Below are 22848 nucleotides of genomic sequence, written 5' to 3' on the forward strand. Positions count from 1 at the left end.
ACACACCTGGATGCTCCAGACCAGCAAACTGCCCAAACTTTTATAGAGGTGATTAATTAATCACCTGATACACCGGATGCTTTTCCTATGGAGGCAGTAAGAGCATATTTAGTTTTTCACAGAACAGCAGGGCTGTTTTTTTAAACTCTTAGCTCTGTATGATGTCACAGTGAGAGGATATCACTAACACGGTCATCCCAGGCACAGAGCTCTGTCTGTGAGCACAGAACCAACTAAGATGAAGTATTTCCTTTTTTTGTTTATGCAGATGAATTTTGACCTTCTGGTGACTGACGGGCACGAATCCTGGTATTAGTCTGTGATACAGTGAGAGTGTGTGGCAAACCTAACAGGAGATTTAAGATAGGAATATAAAAAAGTTCTTGCATGAGGCTCAATGTCTCTGAAAGCATTTCTCCCTCCGCCTCATTCTGAGCTTTGGGAACATAAAAGAATTTACATGCTGAACAAAGTCAGAGAGTGTCGCCGTAACGTGTTTTTTTTCTGACCACCTCACTACCACCACCTTGCTCTGAGTTTCATCAGGCTGTTAAGGAGAAACTCCCCACACAGATCATTTCCTGAAGGGAAGTAAATTTCACAACAGCACGACCTCAACAAGACATTTAACATTCTGGATGTGGGGATGGTGTCGGTGTCAAACCAGGAAGCTGTGGAGCCTTATGCACATGGTCCACTCTGAAGACAAGCCACAACATAGAACTAACTGACACAGCTTCACACGAACAGGACTGAGACCCACTGACCAACCACAGAAGTGTAAACAGGCGCAGCACTGAACCATGGGAGAACGCACGGCGGGCAGAGGGGAGTGGGTGTCTGACAATCAAAAAGTAAAGCAAGTCAACAAATAGAAGATGAACTCAAAGGATCACCCCAAAAAAAAAAAAAGAAAAGAAAAACAACAGCGATGCAGAACCACGACAGAGAGACAGGAGGAGGAAGTGGAGGCTACAGAGCTATGGAGGCTGCAGGAGACTTCAGCAAGGCAAAAAAGGAACGGAGAAGAGAGTCGAACAGTGGCTACAAGACAACATGAAGTCCTGAGCAACACCCTGCGAGGAGGCAACGGTCAGAGAAATGAGAGGAGTCCAAAGGCAAAAAGAAAACAAACTGAGGATACACAAACAGAACAGACGACAGCCCACAGCCCACTGATACTGCAAGGGTGCAACTCCCAAAGCCTCGCTTCAGCCAATAAAAGCAAAAACTAAACAAAAAAAACAAAAACAAAAAAATTACGCCGAGTTTGTTTTTCCAGTGCTGTCAAGAAAAGGTTACATTCATCACAAAATGTTTAAATGTGATTAAAAAAAAAGCACTGGGGCATTTTAAAGGTGAAACACCAGATAATTCTTTTATTGCTGCACTTCCTGCACAGATGTTTCACATTAAAAGTTTTCCAACTGCTCAATGGGAAAATACCCAGAGATACAAGTGAAACATCTGCAGGAAGTTTTGTGATTTAAGGAGCAAAAAAGAGGAAGCAGTTATTAAATAAACTATATTATACATTAAATCTTTAGCTTCTATTCTGAGATGTGACGTTGGGCTACTTAATTCATGTGTTATCAAACTTTTTGTGCCCAAGGCAAACCGGTCATCAGTTTTTTGCTTTTCTCTTCAGGCTAAGGCACATTTGGCAGCCAATCCGGGGCATCTGCACCTCCCAAGACACCTGTAGCATGGGGTGTCACCACCACAGACAGTATAAAAGATGGCAGTAGCTGACCGGTTTAAAATAGTGGAAAAGTGCATTAAACCTGCATTCTTTTTAATGGCCTGTAGGGGGTGCCTATTCTGGTTGCAAAAAAACATTTGGTTGTCTAGAAGTGTTGAGAAAACAGCCCTCGGCCTTCACCCTCTGTGACCTCAGTAAAAACTTTCCACTGCTAGTTTCAGGTCATACTGGCTAAAAAAAGGAAGTTCATTTTATAAATTATGGTGGGAAAAAATAAGGTGCTGGAAGGCTGGAAACATTGCTGATGGGAGAGCTGGGACTTATCCACATAGTGCTGCAAAGCCTGGAGCTAAAAGAGGCTAAAAAAAGAGAAGTGAGCTGCAGAAGTGGTGACAGACAGATTCACAGCTTTAAAGCTATAAAAATGAGCAGAGGTGTTCCCGGAAATTTTGTCCAGTGTGTGTTTTTCAGTGGAGATCGCCTGTGACTGCAGCACTGGCTGTAATTTCCGGGTGAAAAAGAGTGATAGGCATCCAAAAGCTGTGTGTGTGTGTTTCTCTGTACATGAAGAAGCATTCTGCCTGCAGCAGATGCTCAAACCATGGGAGGTCTGGATGAGGGGAGAGTGTGTGTGTGTGTGTGTGTTTGCTGAGACAGCTTGCAGAGGAAGCTGGCCATGTGCTGGAGCACGCGGGACATGGAGGGCATTTGGCTGATTTTGGAGGTTGCCGCAGTGACGTCATCAGCGATCTCACCCACAGTCATTAAACCCATTAAAACAAGGACGCCTCAGAGGTCAGACCAGTTTGCTCGGAGTAACCCTCACTCATGGACTTTGATGGAGATTTTGATGGTTAAAAAAGATGTTCAGCAAGCACATGACTTATATTTTATATTTTTATTTTAAAGTTTGAGGAGAAAATATTAATAAAGATCTGAATAGCTGTATAAGTTATACACTGATAACATTTAACACTCAGCAGCACTTTGGTGTGTGTGTGTGTGTACTCACTCAGCCTAACCACTTTCTACAGTTTATTGTTTATTTATTTATTTATTTATTTTTTAGAAGTGTGAATGTCTGTTTCCTGACATTTAAAGACTTACTGATTAAACACCAAATTAATCATCATTTGAAACCTCGCGTACGTGTTTTAATAAACGCCAATCTAGAGAAGGGCACCGCAAATTAAGCTTAGGCTATAAACGCTGTGAGGTAAAGCGTGTCACCTGAGGCCCGCTGGCCTCGCTTCTGCATTCTCCTTAATGACAGGTGTCACGACAAAAACATGCCAGCAGGTACGACGTCATTTTTGGTACAAGCTGCTGTTGGCTAGGGTGACAACAGCTAACATGAACATCCTGTAAGTGAGCAGAAATGACTCATTTAGCTTATGTCTTAGTTCTGTTTCGTCGGAGTGCAAGCATCTGCGCGCATGTCTTAATAATAAAAGTTTTGGGGGTTTTACACAGAACTCCTTTAATTTTGGCGCCTTTGAATTCAAGCTCATTTTCACCTGACTGACTAACTGATTTCTTGAGTTATCATTTCAGTGCATAACTACAAATATATGTGGCATTTATAAAAATCTTGCCAAATTACATTATTTTTTTATCCATTATCTGTGCAGCTTTCAGGCATGAAGCCAACTAGGTTAGAGAGTAAATAAGAGGCGGGTTTTTACTGCGTGCCGACGTGGATGACAGCAAACATAAATACATTTATTGAGCACATATGTTCTCCCAAATTAAATTATTCTTTGGGTGACAATAATTTCTTGAGCAAATATAAATCATGTGCTTCCAAAAAAAAAAAAAAAAATGTCCGGCTTTGAGGATAAACCTCTACAGGGCGACTTCAGACGCTGTGATTGGCTGATACAGACTTGAAGGTTGAGAGTTGCACCCTTTGACAGGTAAAGCAAGGCGAGAGAACGTCCCCCTTTATACAGCAGAGAGAGAGAGAGAGATGGACTGGACACTCCCCTCCTGCCGCTGGGTGGAGGGTGAGGAGTGGGTGAGTAACAGGGAGGATGGAGGGACAAAGAGGGACAGATGGATGAATGGAGGGGTTACCTTTGTTGCGATTTTCGGGGGGTCCTTGTTTTTTACCTGTTCGGACAGAGAGAGAGGGCGGAATGCTGATAAGATGGCTCAAAGGAAAAATAAGATCAAATCAAACTGAGGGACAACACAAAGTTCAAACTGATAGAAACCCACAGGTGTGTGTGTGTTGTGTGTGTGCCGTGGGCAGGAATGGACGAATCAGAGGAGAGAGACACACAACTTCCCGCTGCGGAGAACCAACGGCCAAAAAAAACAAAGGTTTTAAAGAGATTCAATAAGATGTCAGAAAATGTGATAAAAAAAATGATCTGATGTTCTGCGTTACTGTGTTTTTCCTTCAAAGTGTCTGACAGCAGGCCTTTCAGGTAAATGAAATCACTAATATACCTGTAACAGCGCACTGTGGCCTCTTTTAAAACGCTTATTCTTCACAGGGTTCACACCACTGTTCAATTCAGCTTATTATATTATACCTGCTGTAGTTTTGTTCATGTTATTCATCAATAAAGACACTACATGCTGGTTTTTATTCTTCATTCATCAATCTACTATTAGCAGGAATCATTTTCAAACTTTCACTTTAAGGTCTGTTGTTGTAACTGCTGTGGCCCAAAAATGATTCTGCAGGATTATATTTAAACTATCTAATTTGGAAAAGTTGGACTGGAAAAATCCCAAAGTCTCAGCACAGACTTTGTACTCAGTGCAGAGAGAGAAAAAAAAAAAAGCGGTTCTCAGTTAATGCAGTGTTTCTGAAGCCACTGCAGGATGTTTGTGGGGAACATTTCGTTAAACCTGCTGATGCGATTGTGTGTTTCCAGTTCAGCTCGGACCCTTTTTCATTGCTAATGAGGGAGCGCAGACGTTTCTGACTTTTAAAGTGGAGCAAATAAGAATCGATGATTTAACATAATTGAATCAAAGATTTCATGTTAGATACTTCAGGACGCATGTTTGATCTTAATCATCTTAATTGTTTCCATTTAATCCAAAGTACAGCCTCAAAAAGCTGCTGCTGTGATTAGCTCCACTCAGAGAGTTAATGATGACCAGTTGTACATTTTCTGTCTGCTGATGTTATTGGTCAGAAGATGGTGAAGGTTAACAGGAAGCTTTTCAGGGCGCTCCTCTCTCCTCTGTGATGTATCATAACCTCTCTGTCATTTTATTTTTCTCTGCTGATTTCTTTGATGTCTTGAGGTCTGATTTTTTTTTCTTCTTTTTACCATGACTAACAATACATTCCCTTCCTGCCAATGCCATTTACTCAGATGCCTCCTGTGTATCCTCATTATGTGCATGGTGTCCTGTGGCGCTGGTGCCCCGAAGAGCCGGCCACAGAGATAATGTTCCCCTTTTTGGAAGACTATTAGAGCTCCTTGTTAGGAGGTTGGAAGGATGGTACTGACTTGTTTGCATTTTTCATTCATTTGTTGGTTATATTCGGTTTTGCAAATGAAAACTACTTTTTTAGATTTAGGCCCTAAAAAATGTTTAGGTTTAGGAAAAGGTCGTGGTTTGGGATAAAACATGCATCTTTATAACAATAATCAAGCTCGTCTAAAGATAATGAGTCGGAAGTGGCAATCCTCTCATTACTGCCACACATCGGTGTGTCAGGGCACGTACGCCTCCATGCATGTGAATGAGCCACCCCAGTGGCTTTGACTAAACAGCGCTAATTGATGCCACAGAGATGAGACCGGGCTGTCTGAAGTGGGCTGCTGTATCTCTAAAAGCGTTTTATTCACTCAAACACTGTTGAAATAATAAACACGCGGGCCGATTCACGCTGTCTCTGTAATTGATCCTAACGAGCTGTCATGTACTGATTAGGTAAATTAAAGTATGCGACAGGTGCAGATCAGGTGCATTTTCCTCCTCATGCACGTTAAACTTCCTGCTGCACTAAAACTGAGCTCTCCGCTTTTATTATGAAAGGAACTTTGGCAAGGTCAAAGCCAAACAACACTAGCACGCACGCATGCACGCACACACACACACACACACACACACACAGCTTTTTGTTATTCAGTTGGTGGCTTGTTATCGAGACTGAACTGCTTCATGTGTGTGTGTGTGTGTGTGTGTGTGTTTGCAACTATGAAGGCTTTTATCCCTGTAAGATAACCGATGGGTGTGACCTGACATGAATTCATGAATGTGTGTGTGTGTGTGTGTTTACACAACGGATTGATGCAGCCATGTGTGACAGTAAAGTCTGCTGTGTGTCTGCTGTTACCAGAACACAGGAACCACATGACAGCATGCGCGCGTGTGTGTGTGTTTGCGTTTGTCTGTTTCTATCTTTGCGAGGACTCGCTTCCAATTTGGAAAATAAGGGCATGTTTTTTTTTAAGTTAAGATCCCTTTTTGAAAAGTCTGGAAATATCAAAGCAAAGACTTGTTCTGAAAAGTGACGACACTTCTCACTTCAAAGAGTTCATGAGGGCTCGTGCTTTGTTTCAGGATAAGGATCAGAATCAGGTCTTAAGATTAGGATTTAGGGCTCTGAACATGTAAACATGCATGTAAAGGCCTGTGTGTGAGATGTGAGTGTAAAGGCTCTTTTCTTTCTCAGTTGCAGTTTGTTTTTAGGTGGATCTGTCTTGTGGTTCTCCTCATTAGGAAGTCAGCACTGTGTGTTTTTTTTTGTTTTTTTTTTTAAATGGAGGCCAAAATGTAAACCTGAGCGTCTCTCTCCGCTGAGCTGGTACATTCAGCCAGTTCACAATGAATGCCTGACAAACTCAAACTTTAGCCACTAAAACAAAATGATAAGACAAAAACAAACTAAAGGAAAAAAAAAATACATGTGTAAAAGGGGGTTAGCATGATCACAAGCAAATCAAAAGCAATAGAGACCGACTGCAGAAGCCTGTTGTTTTACATCAATCTGCTCTGAGGTAGTATGAGGATCATCTGGATGTTTGGCTTTTGAAGGGTTACACTTTAAAAAAAAAATCAACAGTGTTTTGCTCTGTTAATCGACATTATGTCACTGCCCAATCAGCACCTCAGTACATGAATAAATGAGACCATGATGGAGTGTTTGCTCATGCGACCAATCAAACAGATCCCTCGTTACATTCAGGGAGTCTCTGTTCTTTTCAGGGTCTCTGTGAAATCACAGTTCAAAGTGTTGCTTTAATGAAATATTAACAAGGACTGTTTGCAAACCCACGACAGAAAACAGAAGTTAAAACGGCCTGTCAAGATTCCCATCAAACACTTGAAAATAACAACCGAATAATGCTGAAAACTGAAGCAATTTTTGGAAATTTTAGATCAGGATGTCAAACTCGTTTTAGCTCACAGGCCACATGCAGCCTGATTTGATCTCAAGTGGCCAATTGCAAACCATTGCATAATAACCTCTAAAAAAAAAAAAAAAATGCTCCCTTTCTTTTAGCGTAAAGAAACGCATTCTGCACACACTCCCACCTAATGAACCGTCACTTACAAATGATAATGAACAGCTTGACGTGACTGAAAGTGAACCTATTACGCTATTCATTATTTTCTGCCATATGTCACATAATGGGGGACTTTTGTATTAAACATGGCAGCAACCCCTGTGAGCCAAAAGGCTGCTCTAAAAGCTGGATTTCAAACAGTTTCTTCTACCTTTGAATCTGTATGATGTTAATAAGAGAGGATATCCCTAATATGGTCATCTCAGGCACACAGCTCTGCCTGTGAGTACAGAAGCCCCGCCCACCTGCCGTTCAAACCTGCACAAGGGAAAGTCAATAAGAAGGAGGCTCCAAAACAGCTTGTTTGAACTACGAGGCTGCACAAATGCCCAGTAAAAGCTAAATTATTTAACTGTGACTCATGCAAAGCTACCCTAAAAGTCAAAGAATTATTCCCTTCTCCTCAACAGCTTCCACACTCTGTAGGGCCACGCAGTGGGCCCGACTGAATCCTACGAAGGGCTGGATATGGCCTGTGGGCTGCATGTTTGACACCCCTGCATTTTTCTCCTCTTTGCTCTCACCCCCAGCCGGTCACGGCAGATGGCTGCCCCTCCCTGAGCCTTATTTTACTGAAGTTCTCTTCCTGCTTAAAATGGAGGTCTTGGACGTGCTTGCTCCTAGAAAATCATCTGAACATTGGGATTGTCTCTCAGATACTGCAACTTGCCTTGAAATGGCTTTTTGGTGAAATAAAAATTAATTAAAGACTGAGATAGAAAATCCAGTGACTTACCATATTTCTGAACAAAACCAGTGAGATAAGCATGAACTCCTGAAGTATGCACTTGAATCATGCATTCAGTAGCTACATACATGAAACTCATTATGAAACTCAGTTCTACAGTTCAATCCAGCAAGTTCCAAACAAAATGTGAGCACTGACACCAGTAAGTGATGCCTATAGTGAACATGCACATGATAGCCATTTATCCCTCAGAATACATGATCACATGCATTTCTTTCAAGTCTAACTTTGGTTATAACCACAGACTGTATATAAAAGATGGATGTAAGTGAAAAGGACAGATGAGCCTTAAACCTTCATTTTTTTTCTAACGTACAGAAAGGGGCGACTCCTCTCTGAGAGCGCAGTATGCTTTGGTTTCTGAATCAGATCCACCCCACATCATGTCCTGTGTCTAAACACCAAGATGGTCACAGTGAAAAGGGTCAGCTCAAGGTTTCACTAGTCCATCTTTTACATACAGTCTTTAATTACAACTAAGGTAATTAATACACATGTCAATAATGTTAGCAATGCAAATTAACTACCACCTTATAAACTCCTTGGAATCAGTCAAGGCGTGTACACTACTTTAAAACTGCCATAACTTACTTTTGGTAAGTTTGTGGGAGCTCCTTTGGAGACCTCACTTTTATTTCACTTGTGCTCAGCAGGTGTGATCACAATATCACTCATCTTTGGTCTCATTTATTCACTAATGAAGGTTTTTGTGCTCGGACTGGAGTTAAATAAAGCTTACATACGACAGTCAGACCCTTCAAGAAGCTCTGCTGTTATCAGCTCAGACTTGATGAACTCTACCTGCTGACAGAGTCGGCTGGTACGACAGGAGAAACTTCAAATCAACACCAGCTGATAAAAACGGGCAAATATTTCCGATCAGCCTGTTCAGAAATATTCAGAAGCTGACGCGGTGACAGTCGTTCTAGCCAAACTTTCCTCACAACACTTCACAGACTTGCTGTCCTCGTATGACCCTTCCACACTTCAACATGTGTTGTGTTTCTTGAGATGTGTGTGACAGGCTTTGTCTCGTGTCTTACTTTTCTTGACCTTCTTCTCTTCGTCGTTCTCGCCGGCGCCCAGCAGAGTAAAGATGATGCCTGTTTGAGAGTTGAGGCCGACAGCTGACACCACCATCCTGCCTGATCCCTCCATCACATGGGTCCCTGAGGAAATATTCAAAAAGCTACGAGTCAAAAAAGAAGCTCTCTTTATTATTTTTTTAAAACTGTCACATTGTTACTGTCATTTGTTTTCATTTTAAATCAATGTCAAATCACTTATTTATCTGCCTGATCTTGTCTTTAGATGCATCACTGAATATTTAAAGAGACCCGTGCTTTAACTCATGTTGTTTCTTTTGTTTTAGTTTGCCATTTTCTGTGTGTCACTATTTTACCTCTTGGTGGAATGTCATCACAAACACCTACAGTACGGCCTCAGTCACACAGTCAGTGACCTGGGATCCACGGTTTAGTACCGCTGAGCGGTAGTGAAACTGAAGAGTGAGGCGTAAACCAGAAATGCAGAACTGGAAGTTCACCTTCAAAGTAAAAGTTGTGCCTTTGAAACGTGTTGGCCTGCAGCATTAAGGCACAACCTTAACTCTGAAGGTGAACTTCTAGTTCCCGTTAAACTTTTTTCAGGTTTCACTACCTGTTGGCAGGTAGTTGGCCTGTGTGCAGACACGTTAGTGTCCTCAATGCAAACAACAAATGACCAAAGCAATCAAAGAGATTTTTGGAGCAGTCCCCTGTTTGTAACCGATTTCACCCAGCGACCAGTCGGGGAATGCACACTCTTTCCTAGTGACCTGTGGTTACCAGAGGATCATCGACCGGCCATCACCTAACGAATTGATATGAGAATCAATCATTTTAATGTTCAGTGAGAGATAAAAATAATACTATTCGACTGGCAAGAGCAGCAACATCTAGCCAGCTCGTCTTGCATGGCCACTGTGACCCTAACCCTTCTGGATGCAGGGATTCAATTCATGCACGGTGTGAAGGGAAATTTTAGCCTTGGTGAAGTATCAGACAGCTCTTATTTCATAAGCTTAAACAGGGCAACAAATATAGTGGACAGCATTTCTTGAGATGGTTCAGTCAATCACGGCACACTTGATGCATGATTCGTGTCTCTGCTGACAAGAATTAAACAAACGCTTCACAGGTGCTCACCGGACAGCAGCATAGGGTCCTTCTCCATTGACTTGCGAACCTGGTCGGATTCTCCGGTCAGAGAGCTCTCGTCAATCTTCAGGTCGTTGCCTTGGATCAGGATACCATCGGCTGGCAGCAGGTCTCCTGCAGGCAGGTAGGTCAGAGGTCAGAGAGTCTTTTTCCCCCCATCAGCCATCGGATGTGAATAGGATCTTATACAGAATCTTATTTATATTTACATTTTAGATTGTCAGACAGCTTCACAAGGGTCATACAGGCTTGACACTCAAACATTACATGAAACACCTGCACTAAACTTTACAACTCAGTCTGCTCACTGCACAGATTCACAAACAATCCAGTGCTGGATCTACAGCTCAGCACTGCAGACCAAAAGATGTCCTATTTTAGTTCATTTTCATTTTCTTATCATACATTCCCATAAGCCATACTCTGTACTGCCAATAAGATGACCTTGTCCATGCACAGTAAGTCCATGAAGAAATGGACTCCTGCACTCTGAAAACTTAACCTCACTAATAAATCCTTGTCTGAAATCTGAAACTGAAATGGGGGTTGAGCTTTTTTTGACTATTAAACAGAAAATGATAAAAGGACAGGTACCATATTGTCCTCCCTGAATATGTCTCCAGATTTATCTGCCACTTATTAATGGCAGATAAGTCTGGATACGCCATTTATAATGATGTCTGTGTTTCATACCGTATTTGATCTGCGCGATGTCTCCAACCACGATCTCGGCCACGGGGATCTGGATGACCTGACCTTTGCGGATGACTGTGAACTTTTGTTCTTGCTCGATGCGACTCTGCAGCCCGCGGAACTGCTTCTCCTTGGACCAATCGTTGAAGGCCGTCACCAGGACCACGATGATGACTGAGAACAAGATGGCAGCACCTTCAATCCAGCCAGCCTGGGCCTCGCCCTCGTCCTCGGCGCCACTTGAAGATGCGCCGCATGCTGTGAAAAGATGAGGACATGCTGAAATCGAATCTCAAGGGACACAATTCCTTGAAACAAGTCATTTGAAAGTCTTAGTGTAGTTAGACACTGATAGGTTTTGCACAAAGTTGTCAAGGTCAGGTAAGGTGACATAATTTGTAAGGTATGATAAGGTTTAAGTTAACATATAGTAGTGTATTGTCCATTTAAAGTGGGAAGTCTGAAATCCAGAGTTCCCAGTCTAAATTTTCAGCTGGGATGCCCCCCCCTCAGCTTGAACTTCCCAGTTGGAGAAGCCACACCAACCCCGACACTGCAATCTAAAAGAGCTGCAGCAAACTAAAGGGTACAAAACTTTAGAACCTGAAATACACTTTCACAGCATAACACAAAGAAACAACCAGACTCCACACAAACATGTGGAGTTTTTAAGCACACACACACACAAAAGGTACTCCAGGTACTGCTAGTGATGGCTCTTGCTACTTTCACCTACTACTACTGGAATGTGGTCTACTCAGGTATGACATCACTCCTAGCTCCAACATCTGACTCCCGAGGTAACAGGAACGCGGCAAAGGTATGAAGATAGATAAGCTAACATAAGACATAAGGCAAGATAAGATAATACAAGGTATAAGATAAAGCAAGGGATAAGATATGATACTGTTCTTGCTATTTTTGCTACATTTGGTGAGCCATGTCTAATTATGTTTTATTTTTTCTTTGGTGAACTACATGTATTTTACTATCCATCCATCCATATTTCACAGTCAGATATTTTTAGACTACATTGCATGCAAAGCACCTTCACAATCCACAAAGATGCTTCTCCTGTTTTTTTTTTTTTTTTTTAAATCAAACTGAGCTTTGATAACTGAGGCCAAAAAAAACATTTTATCTTAATCTGTCCACAGCAGCTGTTTCCAGAATTACTCGGATCCAAATGCTGCTTTGCCGACCGCACACTCTGGCTGATGCGGCAGCGGGTGAGGCTCTGCTGATGTGGGTTCTGATTGTGAATGAATCCTGCTCAGTGAAACAGTGCAGCATCACTCCTGTGTCAGCTGAGCATTCCCGCTGCTGCTCCGCTGCAGAGATCCTGTTTCGATTCCCAGCACTCCCATTAACCGCCACTACTGAACGACATTTCAGACAGAGGAAATTGCAAACTGGAAGTGCTTTGATTTCTTTTTATAGCCTTCCCCTGCGTTGTAGGCATCAGCGTTATTTTCAGAATCTCACTCAGTTGATTAGAGGCGCCCGTGACTGTTGAGTGTTTCCACAAGGCTCAGAGTCAGATCATTTATCAGGCTCTGAATTGTCATCAAGTGACAATTCCTAATAGCAGTTCTTAACCTCTCATAGTCAACTCAATTAAGGCTCAGCAAGCTAATGAAGTTCTTGTCACAATTACCGTCTCAATGTCGTCATGAAGTGAAACGTATCTGCACATGAACGCTTTTATTTATTTACTTCAGTTTATGTTATTGTCAATTTTTCTGTAAACTACAACAGAACAGATAAACAAAAGGAAATGTCTTAAACAATTATTAAATTTAATGTTTCTTAAACTGCATTACACAAAAATGAATTGAAAGTAAAAGAATACACCAAGCTGCATTTCCTGTTGGCTACTTGAGGCCGGCTCCAGGGATAAAATAAATATAAGATTATGTATATGCTACTCTTTGTGGTGTTTTTTTAAATAACTCACCTGTTTGAATTTGATTAAATCTTAAAGTTGGGAGCATGGCTGCTTTAATTTACAGAGGCGTATATGCAGAGAGCTGTAGCAGAGTCCACTAACTGAACCCCTAAACCAAGCTTGTATTTTTATTTTTAAATTAAATTATCTCACAAAAAATGATTTCTTCTGCTGTGTGGTACAGCCCACCCAAGAAGTTTGTGCTTCAGTTTTTGCTGCATGACATTTTTATTAGAGTGGCACTAATTAATGTGTATCTGCATCTGTACACAGCACCTGTACACCTGTAGCTGTATGAGGCCTGTCAGTATTGCTTGTTGGAACTGCCTTTTTCAGGTCTTTACTCCATGTTGCCTTCCACCTCACAAAGGAAATGATTTCCCCTCCTTGGGAGTCTAAATAAAAGCTGGTTTCCTCCCAGAATCGATGCTCTCTCCTCCTGGAAGGCATCCAAACTTGGTTCCACTTTCTTTGGCTCACAGCTTCACTGTTTCTGTTCGGTTTATCTCTGACTTCTTAACCAATCTGACTTAGTTAAAACTGCGATGTGAACCTTCTTTGTTATGTCTATTTATGCAGCTTGCTGTAATGACTTGATAACTTAGCACTCCACCCTCTACATATATGTTTCACTTTTGGCTCCAAAAAACCCCACCTGCAGGCAGCAGCTAAAATGCTAAAGTTGAGTCTTCAATGTACAGAAAGCAATGGGTGAGGACACAGTGGCTACAGCCATCTTTTGCACAATATAGTCTATACCGACCTTCACTGTCACCCCCTGGTGGATGGTAGAAGGACAGGCCCAGTGAGATGATTGCAGCAATTTCCAGAATAATGAGCGTGACATCCTGCAGAGCTTCCCACACCAGCTGCAGGAACGTCTTGGCCTTCTTTGGGGGGATAAAGTTCTTTCCAAATGCCGTGTGACGTTTCTCCAAATCGACAGGGTTACCAGACAGACCTGCAGACACAACCGAAAAGTCATGAATATTCACGTCAACAATACCAGTCTTTATAAACAGTAAAAGTACCTCTGAAAGATGAGGGTAAATAAAAAATCCAAGGCCTGCTGAATAATGCTGCACATGTGACACCACCCTGATGATCAGATATCGCACACACGCGCACACACACACACACACACACACACACACACACACACACACACACACGCACACACACACACACACACACACACACACACACACACAGTTTTGGCATGTGGATGGAAGCTACGAGGAATGTCAGATTATTCGAGCCCAAACACACGGGCAGAGTCATGAACAACCAGGAGGCCTGCAACAGATGGTTCAGCCCACAGAGAGCCCTGATCTCAATGCCATGAAGTCACTCTTGGATTACAGAGACAGAAGACACACCAAATCCACAGAGGAGCTGTGGCGAGCTCTCCAAGGTCCCTGAAATAGACTGCTAAGCAGAGTTAACACAGTATTTAACTTTCATTTTTAATCTTTATTGTAATTTACTTTAGTCTTTTGTTTGTTTCGAACCCTGTTTATTTATTTTTTTATTAATTTCAGTTTTGATTTTGCAGATAGCATTTATCAGGCTCAGATTTAACAGCAGCTGTTACAATACAAACACTTCACTCACAGTCTCGAAGACATCCCACTCTCAATAAACATCTGCACCAAAGCCTCCTCAGGCTGGGTGTGTTCATAGATTTGGCCAAACTGACAAAGACATAAAAATGAAAAACACAATTTAACTTAAATTTCTGTTAACTAAAATTATTGTTCATATTTAGCTTTTAGTTGTTGTACCTTGTCCACACACCCTTAGTGGCCACAGACCAACAGACTCAAACAGGAAGTCTCGCTCAATACACTTCTGCTTTTCTGAGAGCGGCGCTGTGTGTGTGTGTGTGTGTGTGTACCTGTGCTGTAGGTGGAAGAGTGGCTGTGCTATGAGAGGCTCTTGAAAGCGTGTTGCGGTCGGGGTGGGGTGTGTTGCAGTGTCAGTATGTCACTGGAGCAATGCTGTTTATAGCACTAAAGTTCACCGTCCCTAAATAATTCAGTGCATTATAAATATAACTATGACAATCTTGTTCTGCAAGACGAGCTTTTTCCACCAGGGCTTATCAGCAGTGCTAACAGCAGCAGTGTCTAAGGGTCAAACCTCAAAGGCCAACTCCTGTCTTCAAACTTTATTGGTTAACTCACCACAGGGGTGTGCCGACTCAATAGTCGGTGCAGCAGATGCAGTTTGGTGATGGAAAGTCAAAATCAGCAGACTGCAGCATTTCCATACACTGTACTCATTTGGACAATTCACCAACTCAGATCTGTTCCACCCAGAAAGTTTCTGTAATGCTGCACTCATCATTTCCTCCACACAGAATGACCTAAAGGTCACAAATATGGTGCATTCAGGTTCAGCGTCACAGATTGGAAAAATAAATCCCCTGACCAGGAGTGAATTATAAGCAGCTGTGAGGGGGTGTGTGTGCTGCTTTATAAGTTTTGGTGATGATCTCTGGGTGTAGCCGCACCTGAACAACCCTTCAGCCCAAGTTACAAGCGTCTACTGGCTGCAATTAGTTCAACTGAAGAGAAAAGATGTAATTAACTTTGAGAGGGTGATGAGCTGAACATGACAGGAAAGAAAGCTCAATATTAGAGGAAATCAGCTCAAAATAAATGTAACTTTAAACCTTCAGGTTTATCCTGTGGCCCCTTTTGTGGATCCCAGTCGCCGGGTCAGGGGAATCCAGCGTGTGTTTGAGTCTGTGATGAAACCAAGGCAGCCTGAACTGACCCGCGCTCCCCTCCTGCTGAACACGCAATCTGCTGCTCCACCAGAGCCAATCTGCTCCACGTCAACACAGCACCACCCGATCACACCGGCCAAAATCTGGATGAGTTGCTCACAGGAAGCTAATGAACCCGCCCATTAAACATCTCATTTGAAATGAAAATGAAGGGGAAAAAAAAATGCCACAGCAGTCAAAGTTTAAGGTATATCAAAGCCATAAACTAAAGTTGGAGCCTATCCCAGCTGACTTTGGGTGAGAGGCGGGGTACACCGTGAAGAGGCTGCCAGTCAACTGCAGGTCTAACACAGAGAGACAGAAATACACTTGTGGCCAATTTAGAACCCCCAATTAACTAGATGTGGATGCCTTTGGACTGTGGGAGGAAGCCAGGTAAACACAGAGAGCCCACGCAGGCACAGGGAGAACATGCAAAGACCACACAGAAAAATCTAATTTGACATTTTGGCTTAAACCCTAAATTGACACAATTAATTCCTGGGAATACACAAAATACTATCAGCATAATCACCAAAGCTGACGTGCCGATCTGACGCAAAAGACCGACAAGGTTCATCAGCTGAGGACCGCGAACAAGGACGCCAAATTCAACGACAAACTAACCGAGAGTTTAAGGAGGTGTCCACACAGGAAGCAGCAACTTGGTGACGTGAGACCACTGAATGCAATGACATCACAGGGTTACTTAGGAAACCGTAGCCCGAAGCTTCCACTTGCAACCAACCATCAGATACAAAGCAACATCTTTACAAAATATATTCATAATTCGTTACCCCAACACATCCTTTCATTACTCAAAAGATTCTACCTTTGTGAACTTTTCCCTTTATAGGAACAAAAAAGCCTGAAATGGTTTAAATGTTGCAGTGAGAATGTATTTTTCCACTGGTGTCAGCAGCACTGTGGAAATGTTTTATAAAAAGAATATTTCATAACCCCTCAAACATGGTCTTGGAACATCCTCTGGTAGCTGCGGCTGTGATTTTAAGTCCTAGTTAACTTTATTGCCTTTACATTAGATTAAAAATACTTGCCTCAAAAACACCATTAGAACTTGTAGGTAACATCTGCCACTGCTGTGGGAGATCAAATTTCTGTTAATATCAGTCACCAGATTTCTTCAACTAATCGATAAGTTCACTGAATTGAAAAATGGCGATGTTTCTCCTCTTGTCCCTCTGCAGAGAGATTGATCCCAAACCTCTGCTCACTGAAGAACAAACAATATCTCTGAGTTATTGATTCCAGAGCTGTGGCTCGTATCTAGCTGCTCATTCATTCTCCATATAAAGACGGTAGAAACAAAAAGATTTCCCAGTCGACCCGGATGCTGAGAAAAAGGGACGGGGGACGGGGGCTTCAATCCAGCTTCAGAGCTTCTAACTCATTGCTTTTATTAAAACTGGGTGCAAATTAGATTTTAAAGACACCACTTGCAGTTTGTTAATTAACAATCGGCAATCAGCAGCTTGTTTCCATATCGACTTTCAATCAGCAGAAGACTTTCAACGCTGAGCTCTTTACTTCATGACCTTGTTAACTTGAACAGGTCTTTGCTGAGACTTCTGAGAGCGCACACATACGACTGAATGAAAAATAGTTTAGCCACTTTCTTAATGATGCATTTATCCACTAAAATCTGATAATCAAAGACTTCCTCCGCATGGTCGTGCGGGCACCAACATGGCTGCTGGGGATTCTTAGTGAAATCGGGAGGTGTGCAGTGGAACGTGATCTGAATGTTAACAGAGCGCACTGCCAAGCTTTCTCATGAAGACGGGCTCCAAGTCAGCGTGAACACGAGCTCAGCCATGTTTCTGTCCTCACGTGTTTTAATAACGGCCTCTTATTCTCGCTCTCTCCGATGATGCCGTCCAGACAGACCGAAGGAAGAGTTCCTCTGCTCCTCCTCCCCCGTCTGTCACACTCTTCTTTGGATGCAGTAATGAGGTGAAACTATGAGATACTAGCTTCTGCCATTTTGAGGGTTTGCCTTCACACAGCACACACAGATGTGCTAGTTTCATCCCATCTGATCTTAATTGGAAAGCTTCAGTGGCAGAAATATTCCACGTAAAAGGTGACTGAGATAAGGTGAAAGATTAGATGTGGTGATGTGGAGAGACGAGAGGAGGGCAAATGAGGTGAGGGAAGAAGAGATGAGGTGTGGAAGGTGTGATGATATAAGGTTAGATGAAATAAAACGAGGAAAAAGGACACGGCGTGAGAAAGGAAGAGACGAGCTGAGATTAAATAAGTCCAGTGTGATCAATGAGATGTGAGGAGGTGGAGAGAGAAGAGGTGAAATGAGATTAAATAAGATAAAGTACGGTGGTCCTATACCTATACAAAGACACAAACTGGCACACACACACACACACACACACACACACACCGGGGGAGATGTGTGTGCAAGATAAAAATATTACACTTTCACCCCGAGTCTCAAAAAAAAAAAAGCAGAGACTGCCGATCCCACAGACTGCTGACGATCAGGAATGGACAACAAGCTCATTGTCACCATGTGTGGGCAGCTGGAGCTGCGTGATTCAACTCTGCAGAAGAAACCACAGAGGAGGAGTCATTCCCACGGGTACCCGTGCCCATGGGGAGGTGAGGCACTGCAGCGCTGTGTCTTTGCATGGAGTCTTATCCTCACTGTAGGACTCAAGAGGACCCTCGCAGACTCACTCACATGGAAATTATAATATAACTATGACATTACTCCTCCTCCTCCTCCCATTGGCTGCTACAGAGGAATCGTTGTCAGTTTCACACGAGTGACTGTGTTTGCTTGAGTGACACAAGGCGAATCTTTGCTCTCCTCGCTCAACATGAGGCGAGAAGTTAAATAAAATGCGGATCTGGTTCCAAACACACCAAAGTTTTATTACAGTAGAAGTCTTTCTGAAAGCGCTGAAACTAAGTTCAAGATATAATTCCTCCATTATTTTAAGATTAGGCTTAAAACTTTCCTTTATGATAAGCTTATAGTTAGGGTTGGATCAGGTGACCCTGAACCCCCCCTTAGTTATGCTGCTATAGTCCTAGGCTGCTGGGGGGGTTCCCATGATGATGAGTGTTTCTTTTAATTCACCTCTTTTTACTCTGTTTATACTCCACTTTGCATTTAATCATCAGTTAATATTAATCTCTGTCTCTCAGCATGTCTTTTGTCCTGTCCCCCTACCCTCACCTGACCCCCCCTCCCTGAGCCTGGTTCTGCTGGAGGTTTCTTCCTGTTAAAAGGGAGTTTTTCCTTCCCGCTGTCACCAAATGTTTGCTCATAGGGGGTTTTGACTGTTGGGTTTTCTCTGTATTATTGTAGGGTCTTTACCCACAATACAAAGCGCCTTGAGGTGACTGTTTGTTGTGATTTGGCGCTATGTAAATGGTAAATGGACTAGTTCTTATATAGCGCTTTTCTACTCAGTCAGAGCACTCAAAGCGCTTATACAACACGTTTTTTACATTTACCCATGCACACCCATTCATACAAGCACTTCCATGTTAACTAAGCTAAGTGCTTTTTTAATTATATAACATTCACACACATTCATACTCCGACGGAACGGTCGGAGAGCAACTTGGGGTTAAGTATCTTGCCCAAGGATACATTGGCATGTAGCCTGGAGTAGCCAGGAATCGAACCCCTGACCTTCCGATCAGTAGGTGACCTGCTCTACCTACTGAGCTACAGCCACCCCAGTATAAATAAAATAGTTTGCTTAAAGTACATCTATGTAATAGATTTCAACTGTTATGCTAAAATATTTGTGTATGTAAGAATCTTGCATCATCCCTTCATGTTAATAATAGAATTGTTATTTTTAAATGTTAAAGCAGATCTACTATATTAATTCTACCTCTGTATTTCTACTAGAGTAAGAACCAAGAAATGAAAATTAGCCCACGCTGCCACACTTTGTGGTAAGTTAACATGCAGTAATTCTGATGCAGCGTCTAACTTCCTAACATGTCTGAAAATATCCGCGGTTCAGAGCTGAGGAGCAAACATCTCCACGATGAGCTGTGACATGCTCAGATATTTTAAAAATACACTTTCTGTCACAGTCTCCATTAGACATGTTTCATCACACTGCGGTTCAGCTCAGAGTCTAGTTTGATCATACCGAGGCCAGCGATAGCTGCTGAAAGCTGTCGTCACGTTAAGATAAAGGAGAGTTGAATCACGGAGCACCTTTACTGTCTGTCTGAACGATAGGAGTCTGCCCCCCCCCCCCCCCCCCCCCCCCCCCCCCCATTTAATGCTGTGATTGTGAAGTCATGTTTCATCTAGCGCCTGGCATCGGCTCTCTGTTAGTAAGCGTCCCCGTGGAGATGCAGATTAAAGCTCTAAGATGACGTTCCAGTAACAGAAGAGCAGCCCGTCGCACACTTGCCAGTCACAGATGTTTAGCAATTTCAGCTTCCAGCAGAAATGGGCTGCAAATCGGTCCAAAACGAGAACTCTTCCAAACCACAGTTTTATCAGCCACCACGCAGATTTATCTGTTACCGCACACAGTTTTCACTTTCATTCATTCATGCTCCTCTGCAAAAACACACCACTACAGACACCGAGGACTGTTTATTCTTTCTCTGTTCTCCGTGCTGCCACAACTGCTTCCTGTTCCCTTCATCCTCACTGTGGATCCACACCTGCAGTGTCCCCCCCCCCCCCCCCCCCCCCCTTTTCACCAGCATCCCACAGCTGGACCGACAAAAACACATCACGCTAAAGTCACACAGCTGTACCGAACAAACCAAGTACCAACACCCAGTACTGATAGGTACCACACCCACTGATGGATGGAGGGAGGCTATGCTTCAGATGCTTTCATTTTCAAGGTCAAAAGGTCAAGGTCACCAAAATTTCCAAAAATAAATAAATAAATAAATAAATCCTCTCTCATCATTGTCAAAATTTTAAAATTCATTTTTCAGTGAATGTTTCATCTATCACAATGATGTGTGGTACTCGGGTAGAAACAATTAGTGTTGATAATTCATTGTCTCTTTAACTAAAATACAAAAAAGAAAAAAAAATCTGCAGGCATGCAGAGGTCTGCGTGGAGCCTGGCATTCACCTCTGATGACGTAATTTAAGTCACTAAGACAAATGAAGTCAGGTGCACCCTTGTATACTCAGATGTGGATCCAAAAAACAAACAAACAAAAAAACAGTAAAATATTAATAAAGTAAATATTTTGTATTACAGAAATGGTCCAAACCCATCCAGCGCAGTGCTGTTTAAGCTGTGTGAGCGCAGTTCTCCTACACATTACCGTTTGTATTTGGAAACTGCACGACTATTTCTTGGTTTGCGTTTCAGAATCAAAGATGCTCTGATGAAATTTTCTTTAAAACCCTTAAGCTGAGAACAGAAACAGGTTTAAAGTAACAAAATCCAACACGAGGTACGAGGCTTTTTTTCTGCAAAGAGCTCTGCTCGTTTCATCTCTCGCTCACACAAAAATATGTTATCATTAAATAGTGATAAGACAAACTGTTGAACAGAGAGTTCATGCAGAAGTGGCACAGCGAGCTGCAGGGCATGTCAGCGGGTGACAAAAATTTAACAATGAATGAAACAGAAATGACATTTTTTTTTTTGAGGATCTGTAACCTTTAGTCAAATGCAAAAACAAAAAAGGGAAGTGCATGAGTTTCAGTACCAATGATGGTTTAACCGACACCCTGCTGTGTTTTTGTGCTTTTAAATAATAAATAAATATTAAAACTGTCAATTTGGACTTTGGGGTCTTGAACATCTTTTTTCCACGACTGCTGCCTCTGATCGCTCATAAAAGTTTGCAAAAATTCACGACTGCTAGTTAAACATATTCTAGTCAGTTTAAACGGCCTGTTTTAATATGCATGCTGCAATGATGTGACCTGACATTATGAACAGTGACCAAAATTATGTCATGGGCTTAAATTGGGAACCATCTCATTAAAGAGTGATTAACCTCTTAAATTCCACCAGGTCACTGGTGAACCACTGAGAGGAAGGGGCTGGGCTGAGGCTGCAATTATCCACAAGTGACAAACAGTTTCAGAAAATAGAAGACGGTAGCTTTCAATTCAACCCTCTTTCATGAAGTCCAGTCTCATGGTTCTTGTTCCATTACATATGAAAAGGTAAATGCGAGCCTAACCCAGCACAGAGTTATAAATAACAAATAGGCCGAGTCTTCATCCTGTTTGTCATCATCCTTCATCTGTGCGTGTTTGTTAACGCAGACAGAGGGTGTCCTCCCAGCTGGTCAGGTCCCCTTTATGAACACACTGTAAAGTAACTTATCATTACACTGCTGTCTTTCCGTGCTGTAACGGTCCATAATGTGGGAATTTTCCTGGTAACCATGCCATTAAAATGCCTCCTACAGCACAAAAATCTTTTTGAGATCAGGATGAAGTCTTTGAGTCTGTGCTGTTGTCTTGGTCTCCATAATAAACAAAGGGAGTGCATGTGTGGCAAAGGACGACTGACCTGAGTGTATCGCTGTTCCCCCACATCTCGCTAAGCCAGATCCTGCAGTTTTTGCATGACTGAACTCTTAAATCTGCATTCATCTTTGTAATGAGGTGTTTATTCACTGCATCCCTCCTATAATATCCCTCTCCATGTAATTTGTCTAGTCTTGCTTTCTTTTATCCTGCATTTTTACATTTTCCATCATCTGAGGAAGACCACCAACACTCACATGTGAGGGTCCCTTTTTACTGAAATAATTTAGAGAAGGATCTTTGTAATTATGGGGCGATATAAGTACATTTTAAAGGATTGAGAAAACAGTACTGTTGGTCACTGTTTCTTAGTTTTAGACCCAATTTACTGGTGTCTTTCCCACAGATGTTAAACGATATGTTTCTCTGGAAACACTAGCCAGCAGAGATGTTTTTTTTTTTTTATCTAACTCTTGTTCTCTTGAAATAAAATCAAATTTTATCTGCTCAGCATTTTAATACTGTACATGCCACAGAGCATGACCAGATGTTAATCGCTCGCATGTAGTCCACCAGTGTGGAAGCATCTCCTCTTTATCCGGGGCGTTTCTAGCAGCTAATGCTAGCACTGGCTAACCATTTTGGTAAACAAGGTGAATCTAATGCCAGTAAACAGGGTCTAATTTTGGCTGGCAAAGTTAAAGGAAAATGTAATTTTGTTATAAGAGAAGAAATGGACCCACCAGTCCCTTAAAGCTGCAACAC

The 22848-nt window shown here is 42.3% G+C and overlaps 1 protein-coding gene across 2 annotated transcripts in view; it reads right to left on the reverse strand.

The window, feature by feature from the left end:
* LOC115780961 (plasma membrane calcium-transporting ATPase 1-like) overlaps nucleotides 1–22848 on the reverse strand; it is a 126865-nt gene that overhangs the window by 38923 nt on the left and 65094 nt on the right. For both annotated transcript variants that reach the window (XM_030730428.1, XM_030730427.1), the window contains exons 4-8: nucleotides 13596–13793; nucleotides 10885–11142; nucleotides 10180–10305; nucleotides 9037–9162; nucleotides 3779–3814 (exon numbers count right to left, since the gene is read on the reverse strand). In XM_030730428.1, the coding sequence (XP_030586288.1) occupies nucleotides 3779–3814; nucleotides 9037–9162; nucleotides 10180–10305; nucleotides 10885–11142; nucleotides 13596–13793 (744 nt within the window). The remainder of the gene's footprint in view (nucleotides 1–3778; nucleotides 3815–9036; nucleotides 9163–10179; nucleotides 10306–10884; nucleotides 11143–13595; nucleotides 13794–22848) is intronic.

The sequence above is a fragment of the Archocentrus centrarchus genome, chromosome 5 (genome assembly GCF_007364275.1).
Source record: "Archocentrus centrarchus isolate MPI-CPG fArcCen1 chromosome 5, fArcCen1, whole genome shotgun sequence".
Classification (NCBI taxonomy): Eukaryota; Metazoa; Chordata; class Actinopteri; order Cichliformes; family Cichlidae; genus Archocentrus; species Archocentrus centrarchus.